Here is an 11519-nt window from a genome sequence, read left to right on the forward strand (position 1 = left end):
ATCAAAATATCTAAAAATATAAAAAATAATTAAAACTAAAAGAATAAATAAATATTCATATTTTTTTCAAAAATATTTTTGAAATAAAAAAATAAATAGAATAGATATCTTACTTACAAACCACACCGGCCAATATCCACCCAATGAGCAGTGTTCATTAAAAGCTTGCTTCATATTATAATAACTTTTGCGATGGATTGAAAAAAATAGTTTTATAAAAAATACTTTTTAGTTAAAGTTGATTTGATATTTTTATATATTTTGTTATAAGTATGGTTAAATAAAAAATAATTTAATATATTTAATTAAACATACTTTTCAAATTGATGTTATAAAATAACTAAAAAAGATATATATTAATATTGATGATTTTTAATTCAAATTTGTAGATTTAACTGCTATTATTACATCATTAAATAAATAATATTTTATATCAAATATTTTTTATTATCCCATTAATTTATCTATAATTTCATTACGGATGAAATTCATCTGATAAGAACTATATGATATCCGCCCAATGAGCAGTGTTCATTAAAAGCCTGCTTGATATTACAATAACTTTTGCGATCATGAATTGAAAAAAATAGTTTTATAAAAAATTCTTTTTAGTTAAAGTTGATTTGATATTTCTATATGTTTTGTTTGTTAAAAGTATGGTTAAATAAAAAATAATTTAATATATTTAATTAAACATACTTTTCAAATTGATGTTATAAAATAACTAAAAAAGATATATATTAATATTAATGGTTTTTAATTCAAATTTGTAGATTTAACTGCTATTATTACATCATTAAATAAATAATATTTTATATCAAATATTTTTTATTATCCCATTAATTTATCTATAATTTCATTACGGATGAAATTCATCTGATAAGAACTATAGTTTACATAGTTTTTTAAGCGTGTAACAAAATTAAGTAAAATATCATAAGAAATAAAATTAGAATTGCGATCAAATTTCACAAATACTATGTTATCATGCGATGTTCTTCTGATTTATGTATCATGTGATGTTCTTCTTATTTATGTAGTGTTATTGAATAATAATAAACACTAATTTTTGAATAAAATATAATTTTTAAAAATTTAAATTTTTTTATCAAATAAGCACGATCCAATGAACACTGTTTACATAAACAGTGCCATTAAAATTCACTTAGCATTATTGCTTCTCGCGTTGCCAGGTGATTTATAGATACTGTTCATCTCAAGAAATAAACAATACCCAGGTGAATTACATGAGAAGTAGTTCTCAGCTGTTGTGTGCTAAACAGTGGTTTGAGAAAATAATTTATAATTCACCTGGTATAGAAACTGTTCATTCCAGGTGAATTACATAAAAAGTAATTTTTAGTTACTGTGTGCTAAACAGTGGTTTGAGAAAATAAAATCAAATTTTACAAATACTATGTTATCATGCGATGTTCTTCTTATTTATGTAGTGCTATTGAATAATAATAAACACGAGTTTTTAAGTAAAACACAATTTTTAAAATTTTAATTTTTTTTTTTTAGATTAACGTGGGTTCCACCAGATAATAAATTGTTTTTTTTATATTACCAAACACTTAATTTACACTATTTATTTTAAAAATTAAAGTTACCGTGTAAACAAATACTTTCTGAATACACAAATTTATCAGCAATAATATTATCTGGCCAAATAAAGAAATCTATAGGAAAGGAAAAAAAAAAAAAAGATATGAAGGTTCTGTTTTTAATCAGATTAGACGCGGTCCAATAAACACTGTTTACATAAACAGTGCCATTAAAATTCCCTTAGCATTATTGCTTCTCACGTTGCCAGGTGATTTATAGGTACTGTTCATTTCATGAAATAAACAATACCCAGGTGAATTACATAAGAAGTAGTTCTCAGCTGTTATGTGCTAAACAATGGTCTGCGAAAATAATTTATAATTCACCTGGCATAGACACTGTTCATTCCAAGAAATAAATAGTGTCCAGGTGAATTACATAAAAAGTAATTTTCAGTTACTGTGTGCTAAATAGTGGTTTGAGAAAATAATTTATAGTTTCACCGGACAATAAATTGTTTTTTTATATCACCAAACACTTAATTTACATAATTTGTTTTAAAAATTAAAGTTACCGCGGAAACAAATATCTTCTAAATACACAAATTTATCAGCAAGAATATTATCTGGCCAAATAAAGAAATCTATAGGAAAGGAAAAAAAATAAAAATATGAAGGTTTGGGTTTCTCATAAACTTGTAATTAATGGAACCAGACAAAAAATTAGCATGTTAATTGTAGCTATTTTTGTTGAATCTAATCCAATGATAAGAAATAATCTATACAAAACCAATGGTCATGATTGATGAGCGAAGGACATGATTTTTAATTTGAATCTTTTTATAAAATGAAACAATTTTGATATATAATTTCATAATATTCTCTCATCTCCAGCGTCTGGGACACCTTACCGGCAGACAAGCACTACCAAACTGCACGTCACAATTCTCACGCAAGCCTCCTAGTAACATGTCACGTGGCACATGCTGGCTCACATGCAGGATCATGGAGGTTGTCAAGGAACGCGTGAATCACTTACGATGTTTATGTTCGAACCGCTGGCATCTCTATCCCCAGTTTTTTAATGGCCGTCGCTTGCTGATGATCAGAACAAACGCGCCTTACGGGTTATTTCTTTTTATTTCCATCCTTTAAATTATAGGATAATTTAATTCACATGTTTCGTTATCTAATTAGACACTGTTAATTATTTTGGATTTTAAATGCTATATGCTTTCCTAAAAATCACCTCGACGGGATCGTGTATGTTTGTTTAGAGATGAAGGTTAAAGTTTAAGTGTGAAACCCACAAATAAAACTTAAAAAAATAAAAAAAAATTAACTTTTATGATTGAGTTTTATGCATAATTGTGATTAATTAATGAATTGATTTCTAAGTTATATAATATCGGTAAAAACCCCTTTTTATTTATATGATTCGACCTATAATTTTTTATTTTATTTTATTAGACAACATATCCATCCTAATAATGAAGATTGAATATAATAACTATGTTATTTAACATGAAAACAGATTGAATATAATAAAAGATGTATAAATTAAAACACTAATTTATTGATATCCATCCTAATAATAATTTCGTCAAGTTGATGCGCGTAATTATGTTTTTAAAATTACTTGAGAGAATTTAATAATGTAAAATTAGTTTAAAAATATCATCAATTTGGTGGTTGAGAGAAATAATACAATCATACCTGTAAGTCAAGTGGTTGGCCAAAACATTTTACCAAGTCCTTTTTTTTAATTTTTATTATTATTTAAATTTGTTTATAGTTTAATCCAGTGAAGTTAATAACTTCAGATATCAAGTTTTTATTTTTATTTTTTTTATAAGTACTATCATTGTCCGAACACTTATTTTATATAGAAAAGAGAAAAAAATATCACCCATAGAAACGAATGACCGACGTATGGGTTGATTTTGGGGCAAAATAATAATCTGGTTGCTTAGGCAAGTCAGATTGCTGATGGTTTTTGACAACCATGGCTGCTAGATGAAAAATCTTAAATCTTTTGGAAATTACAATGAAATTAAACAGCAGAGAAGAAGAAGTGGGTCTATCTTTTATGAATCTATGGACTAAAATAGAGTCTAACCAAAAATAGTGGCACCAAGTGCGAAAGCATCGTGCGATGAATGGAAATAGATAGCGCGAGACTTCAAGTCGTCCATTTCAATCGCCACTGCCGTTGACAGGGAAAAACCATCGGTGCCCATTTAACAATCCTTACAACTCTCTCCCTCTGTGTGTGTGTGTGTGTGTGTGTATGTGTTCTTTCCAGCAGGCAAGGCATGAACAATCCTTGTATATTTGATTTGTCTGCTTTTCAATTAATATAAAGCAAGGAGACTGCGCAGCAGTGATAACCATGGAGTGCCAAACGACAGCCAGAAAAAGGGCTTGCAGATCGATTGAGAGCAGGTTTCAGGTAAGTCATATTTTATTGAGGCTGGTCATTGCATGAAGGAGAAATATGGCTCCATCACACTAATTTTTGAGGTCCCTTGTGCCCTAGCTTCCCCTTTCTTGCGTTGCGGATTTAGAATTAAATATAATTATAATACAGCATTCATCTTTTGCAACTCTTGCTGGTTTTTTAGTTTCTTTTTTACTTGTATAAATGGCAACACCATTGCTGATGGAAAAGGGAAGTTGAAAATTGATGATCGGCGACCATAATTTGTTAGTTTAATTCTCAACGGACAAAGGCAAAAGGAATCCTTCCTTGTAATTTTCAATACCCTGAATCTAGATGGATTGATTTTCATTGTTATCGTTCTCAATTTTTGCTGCGTACTGCCCATCCTTCTTGATAAGTAGTCAGACGAGCGGCACCATTCCTAGACCTTGATTCCTTTGAGTACCAGTCAAGTCCCTTGATTCTTAATTTTATTTTAGGTCCTTGAACAATGCTACATTTAAAATCAAGTCCTTCTGATAGTTTTTATAGGATTTTTCTTCTTGTTGTAGGTATTTTTCCAAATCTTCTTCCTTCTATTATATAAAATATTGTTTTTAATGGAAGTGACCTGCATCTTATAATGCAAGAGTTCTTAAATTATGGATGAAACCCAAGAAAAAAAAAAGAGGAAATGGCTTGATTGAGTTTCACCTTAGAATCCCTAGATCTTATGCTTGCCCAACCCGCGAGCCCTGACACCACTTGATCTTTAGACCCCACGTCGACCTGACCCTAGCATCCTACATTCAATGTTAGCCTGACTTTTGAGACTCGTGGTCCAACCCCACTTGTCCATTTCTTGATGTTTTGTACTCTATCCAACTAACAAATCAAAATTATATATTGATGTAAAATTTAGTTATAAAAACTTTTTTTTAATGTTTTTTAAAGAAACAAAAATATTTATGCTCTTACATTTTGATTTCAAAAGTTCGAAAACGAAGAGAAAATCATATTCGAATTATGGAATACGCTATCTTGACGTTGACACGCAGAGGTGGAACCCATAGCCACTCGTCTGTAAATTAAGAAAAATGCATGCAAGTTCACCCAACCCTTTCACGGATCTGAACTCTTCACCTTGGGAACGACAGCTGGGCAGCTTGAAAGATGCATGGCCGGTCACCAAATTTCAGGTACCAGCTTGGCAAGGTACCAAGCAACCACTTACATTAGTTCTTGAATAATACTCGATATTTTAGGCTTTTTCCACCTATATTTATATTAGGGATTCTAATACTGTAAGATGAAAATAGGACAAGGAGTTACAATGTACATCAGTTCCAGTTCCGAGGAATTTCAACAAGTTTTTCCTTTTCTATTTCCCCATAATGTTTTTTATCTGAAATTGTCATCTTTTTCTATGATCATTTATTGACGAGGACGGTAGAGAATAAATATATTATGGAGTTCTATCAAAGTAACACATAACTTGAAAAGAATGTTAATTGCAGCTCAATTAGTCAAATAATTAAAGAATCAGTCATTCGCAGACAAATTAATTGCTTTGTTTAGAGATCTTTTTATTTAATTTCCTTTCATTTTCATCACTCACGTTTTCTTTTTTAGTGGAAGCCTGAAAATCTGGGTATTTTATCAGTGTCGATGCTCACAGTTTTTCAGCTATGACATATAATTAAGATCGGTTAAGTGAATTTTATATATATAGCTGTGCATTAAACATTAATGTAATCTTGCATCAAAGAGATAAATATCATCGTGACAGAGTGTCATACTTACAGGATCCCTTTGAAAGGGGAAGAAAATCAAAATGGGCAGCACGGTTCCCTTTGGCCATTAAAAATCTTATTGGGTTATGATTTGAAGATTGTTGTATTTGTATTCAAGATTTTGTTTTCCATGTTGCAGAAAAGAAAAGGAAGTGGAAAAAGAAAAACAAGCATGAAAAGGTTGGAAGCAGAGATGGCAGAGATCGGTGAACAGCAAAAAAGAGTTAAAAAAGGGCAAATGGAAATAAGGGAGAGGTTTAAGGAGATGGAATTTGAGTGTGATCAACTCAAGAAGGAAACATTCCTTATCTCGAAACAGGCTGCACGCAATCAAGAACGTCTAAATCTTATGTTCAAAATCGTAAGAGCTCGAGAAGAAAATGATATTTCTGAAGCTGACAAACTTACTCAATCTCTTCGGTTAGTTTTACCTCCCTCTCCCCCCCCCTCTATGTGAGCTTATCCTTCAATTTGAAATTGGCTGAACCATAAAAGATCCCTTCAACTTAATTAGTTTAGTTTTTATTATTTTCTTTGAAGAAGTAATTTAAAAATATGTCCTGAAAAGAAGAAGAAGAAGTCCTCTTGCTGTCTGGCTTAATTAGCAACATCACAGCTGAAGGATCGCATTTCATCTGGCTATTATATAAAATCATAGTTTTTCTTTAAATACCAAATCCACCAAGAGGACAGAGGAAACCGTTAAATGTGGAGCAGATAGACGCAAGCCAGCTCAATACATATTTTTCTATTTTGCTCGTTAATTAAGAGTAATTGTATTTATCCCGAGGAGATCATTCTGGTATGGAAAATCCAGATCATGATATTGATGATCTTCTTGCTACTGATTTATGGGATCGAACTTTTCAAATGTTCAATAACAAGCTAGCCTGCGATTTTCAACTTAAAGAAATAATGCCTGCCGAACCAAAGTTAGAGAAACCAACTTTTGATAGGATGAGGCTATCAACGTACTTTGGTTAGGATGCTAGGAGATATGAAGGATAGCAATACAGGTCAGACATTGTTAAAGGGCCAAATCTCCAGATTGTGAAAATACTAGTACTTTAGTGACAGTACTTTGATTGGGATGCTATATGCATAATTGTGATTAATTAATGAATTGATTTCTAAGTTATATAATATCGGTAAAAACCCCTTTTTATTTATATGATTCGACCTATAATTTTTTATTTTATTTTATTAGACAATATATCCATCCTAATAATGAAGATTGAATATAATAACTATGTTATTTAACATGAAAACAGATTGAATATAATAAAAGATGTATAAATTAAAACACTAATTTATTGATATCCATCCTAATAATAATTTCGTCAAGTTGATGCGCGTAATTATGTTTTTAAAATTACTTGAGAGAATTTAATAATGTAAAATTAGTTTAAAAATATCATCAATTTGGTGGTTGAGAGAAATAATACAATCATACCTGTAAGTCAAGTGGTTGGCCAAAACATTTTACCAAGTCCTTTTTTTTAATTTTTATTATTATTTAAATTTGTTTATAGTTTAATCCAGTGAAGTTAATAACTTCAGATATCAAGTTTTTATTTTTATTTTTTTTATAAGTACTATCATTGTCCGAACACTTATTTTATATAGAAAAGAGAAAAAAATATCACCCATAGAAACGAATGACCGACGTATGGGTTGATTTTGGGGCAAAATAATAATCTGGTTGCTTAGGCAAGTCAGATTGCTGATGGTTTTTGACAACCATGGCTGCTAGATGAAAAATCTTAAATCTTTTGGAAATTACAATGAAATTAAACAGCAGAGAAGAAGAAGTGGGTCTATCTTTTATGAATCTATGGACTAAAATAGAGTCTAACCAAAAATAGTGGCACCAAATGCGAAAGCATCGTGCGATGAATGGAAATAGATAGCGCGAGACTTCAAGTCGTCCATTTCAATCGCCACTGCCGTTGACAGGGAAAAACCATCGGTGCCCATTTAACAATCCTTACAACTCTCTCCCTCTGTGTGTGTGTGTGTGTGTGTGTATATGTGTTCTTTCCAGCAGGCAAGGCATGAACAATCCTTGTATATTTGATTTGTCTGCTTTTCAATTAATATAAAGCAAGGAGACTGCGCAGCAGTGATAACCATGGAGTGCCAAACGACAGCCAGAAAAAGGGCTTGCAGATCGATTGAGAGCAGGTTTCAGGTAAGTCATATTTTATTGAGGCTGGTCATTGCATGAAGGAGAAATATGGCTCCATCACACTAATTTTTGAGGTCCCTTGTGCCCTAGCTTCCCCTTTCTTGCGTTGCGGATTTAGAATTAAATATAATTATAATACAGCATTCATCTTTTGCAACTCTTGCTGGTTTTTTAGTTTCTTTTTTACTTGTATAAATGGCAACACCATTGCTGATGGAAAAGGGAAGTTGAAAATTGATGATCGGCGACCATAATTTGTTAGTTTAATTCTCAACGGACAAAGGCAAAAGGAATCCTTCCTTGTAATTTTCAATACCCTGAATCTAGATGGATTGATTTTCATTGTTATCGTTCTCAATTTTTGCTGCGTACTGCCCATCCTTCTTGATAAGTAGTCAGACGAGCGGCACCATTCCTAGACCTTGATTCCTTTGAGTACCAGTCAAGTCCCTTGATTCTTAATTTTATTTTAGGTCCTTGAACAATGCTACATTTAAAATCAAGTCCTTCTGATAGTTTTTATAGGATTTTTCTTCTTGTTGTAGGTATTTTTCCAAATCTTCTTCCTTCTATTATATAAAATATTGTTTTTAATGGAAGTGACCTGCATCTTATAATGCAAGAGTTCTTAAATTATGGATGAAACCCAAGAAAAAAAAAAGAGGAAATGGCTTGATTGAGTTTCACCTTAGAATCCCTAGATCTTATGCTTGCCCAACCCGCGAGCCCTGACACCACTTGATCTTTAGACCCCACGTCGACCTGACCCTAGCATCCTACATTCAATGTTAGCCTGACTTTTGAGACTCGTGGTCCAACCCCACTTGTCCATTTCTTGATGTTTTGTACTCTATCCAACTAACAAATCAAAATTATATATTGATGTAAAATTTAGTTATAAAAACTTTTTTTTAATGTTTTTTAAAGAAACAAAAATATTTATGCTCTTACATTTTGATTTCAAAAGTTCGAAAACGAAGAGAAAATCATATTCGAATTATGGAATACGCTATCTTGACGTTGACACGCAGAGGTGGAACCCATAGCCACTCGTCTGTAAATTAAGAAAAATGCATGCAAGTAAGTTCACCCAACCCTTTCACGGATCTGAACTCTTCACCTTGGGAACGACAGCTGGGCAGCTTGAAAGATGCATGGCCGGTCACCAAATTTCAGGTACCAGCTTGGCAAGGTACCAAGCAACCACTTACATTAGTTCTTGAATAATACTCGATATTTTAGGCTTTTTTCACCTATATTTATATTAGGGATTCTAATACTGTAAGATGAAAATAGGACAAGGAGTTACAATGTACATCAGTACCAGTTCCGAGGAATTTCAACAAGTTTTTCCTTTTCTATTTCCCCATAATGTTTTTTATCTGAAATTGTCATCTTTTTCTATGATCATTTATTGACGAGGACGGTAGAGAATAAATATATTATGGAGTTCTATCAAAGTAACACATAACTTGAAAAGAATGTTAATTGCAGCTCAATTAGTCAAATAATTAAAGAATCAGTCATTCGCAGACAAATTAATTGCTTTGTTTAGAGATCTTTTTATTTAATTTCCTTTCATTTTCATCACTCACGTTTTCTTTTTTAGTGGAAGCCTGAAAATCCGGGTATTTTATCAGTGTCGATGCTCACAGTTTTTCAGCTATGACATATAATTAAGATCGGTTAAGTGAAATTTATGTATATAGCTGTGCATTAAACATTAATGTAATCTTGCATCAAAGAGATAAATATCATCGTGACAGAGTGTCATACTTACAGGATCCCTTTGAAAGGGGAAGAAAATCAAAATGGGCAGCACGGTTCCCTTTGGCCATTAAAAATCTTATTGGGTTATGATTTGAAGATTGTTGTATTTGTATTCAAGATTTTGTTTTCCATGTTGCAGAAAAGAAAAGGAAGTGGAAAAAGAAAAACAAGCATGAAAAGGTTGGAAGCAGAGATGGCAGAGATCGGTGAACAGCAAAAAAGAGTTAAAAAAGGGCAAATGGAAATAAGGGAGAGGTTTAAGGAGATGGAATTTGAGTGTGATCAACTCAAGAAGGAAACATTCCTTATCTCGAAACAGGCTGCACGCAATCAAGAACGTCTAAATCTTATGTTCAAAATCGTAAGAGCTCGAGAAGAAAATGATATTTCTGAAGCTGACAAACTTACTCAATCTCTTCGGTTAGTTTTACCTCCCTCTCCCCCCCCCTCTATGTGAGCTTATCCTTCAATTTGAAATTGGCTGAACCATAAAAGATCCCTTCAACTTAATTAGTTTAGTTTTTATTATTTTCTTTGAAGAAGTAATTTAAAAATATGTCCTGAAAAGAAGAAGAAGAAGTCCTCTTGCTGTCTGGCTTAATTAGCAACATCACAGCTGAAGGATCGCATTTCATCTGGCTATTATATAAAATCATAGTTTTTCTTTAAATACCAAATCCACCAAGAGGACAGAGGAAACCGTTAAATGTGGAGCAGATAGACGCAAGCCAGCTCAATACATATTTTTCTATTTTGCTCGTTAATTAAGAGTAATTGTATTTATCCCGAGGAGATCATTCTGGTATGGAAAATCCAGATCATGATATTGATGATCTTCTTGCTACTGATTTATGGGATCGAACTTTTCAAATGTTCAATAACAAGCTAGCCTGCGATTTTCAACTTAAAGAAATAATGCCTGCCGAACCAAAGTTAGAGAAACCAACTTTTGATAGGATGAGGCTATCAACGTACTTTGGTTAGGATGCTAGGAGATATGAAGGATAGCAATAGAGGTCAGACATTGTTAAAGGGCCAAATCTCCAGATTGTGAAAATACTAGTACTTTAGTGACAGATTTTAAAGCATAATGCATAGCTTTCCTGTGCTTAGTTTTATATTTTATTGCAGAGAATGCATGAAGCACAACATGGAAAACAGTCCGTGACTAGCTATTTCTACATTCAAGTGATAAAGTAACGAGAAGGAATAATAAAGTATGCGCCCGCCATCCCATATCAGCATAAAACAGGAGTGCAAAAAGTAGCTTGCTGTTCTGCTTACACACACGAGATGGCATGGACGTGGGTTTATAAAATAAATATATTTAATAGTATTGAAATTATAAATTAGTACTAGATAAGTAATAAAAATTTAAAGTACGATAAAGTTAATATTTTAAAATAAAAAAAAAATTTGTGTTGGTGATAAAAAATTTAGAGACTGAATAAAATAACATGTAGCAATTTATAGTATTTTGTAAGAAAATATATAATGTTTTTGTCATATGATTTAGCTTTTCTTTGAAAAGATAAGTAATAAAAATTTAAAGTACAATAAAGTTAATATTTAAAATAGAAAAAAAAGTTGTGTTGGTGATTAAAAATTTAGAGACTGAATAAAATAATATGTAGCAATTTATAGTGTTTTTTAAGAAAAGATACAGAACTTTTGTCATATGATTTAGCTTTTCTTTGAATAAAAAATAAAAAAATTACAAAACTAAATTCTCTATCAATTTAAGATTAAAAATAAACCAATAATGATAATGTTGGAAGGAAAAAAATGCATGAGAAAAA

The 11519-nt window shown here is 31.5% G+C and overlaps 1 protein-coding gene across 5 annotated transcripts; it reads left to right on the forward strand.

Annotated features, from left to right (window-relative positions):
- The first annotated feature begins 3465 nt into the window (after positions 1–3465).
- Positions 3466–11056, forward strand: LOC105128189 (uncharacterized). Of its 5 annotated transcripts, none has more exons than XM_011029748.1 (4): positions 7420–7953; positions 9085–9142; positions 9860–10140; positions 10852–11056. In XM_011029748.1, exons 2-4 carry the CDS (start codon positions 9101–9103, stop codon positions 10886–10888), a joined length of 360 nt encoding a protein of 119 aa, XP_011028050.1. In that variant the 5' UTR covers positions 7420–7953; positions 9085–9100; the 3' UTR covers positions 10889–11056. The 5 variants fall into 5 exon arrangements, with proteins under 5 accessions (XP_011028049.1, XP_011028047.1, XP_011028050.1 ...); XM_011029744.1 differs by having other exon boundaries at positions 7421–7953; positions 9085–9126; XM_011029745.1 differs by lacking the exons at positions 7420–7953; positions 9085–9142; positions 9860–10140 and adding exons at positions 4961–5168; positions 5902–6182.
- The last annotated feature ends 463 nt before the right edge of the window (positions 11057–11519 follow it).

This window comes from Populus euphratica, unplaced genomic scaffold (genome assembly GCF_000495115.2).
Source record: "Populus euphratica unplaced genomic scaffold, PopEup_1.0 scaffold49.1, whole genome shotgun sequence".
In the NCBI taxonomy this organism is placed as follows: Eukaryota; Viridiplantae; Streptophyta; class Magnoliopsida; order Malpighiales; family Salicaceae; genus Populus; species Populus euphratica.

What these genes read in the sequence shown, in the direction of transcription:
- LOC105128189 (XM_011029745.1), top strand. Translation starts at nt 5,067, where the DNA reads ATGCATGCAAGTTCACCCAACCCTTTCACGGATCTGAACTCTTCACCT. An exon ending in GGCCGGTCACCAAATTTCAG is followed by an intron (nt 5,169 to 5,901) that starts GTACCAGCTTGG and finishes TCCATGTTGCAG; the next exon opens with AAAAGAAAAGGAAGTGGAAA. An exon ending in AAACTTACTCAATCTCTTCG is followed by an intron (nt 6,183 to 10,851) that starts GTTAGTTTTACC and finishes ATTTTATTGCAG; the next exon opens with AGAATGCATGAAGCACAACA.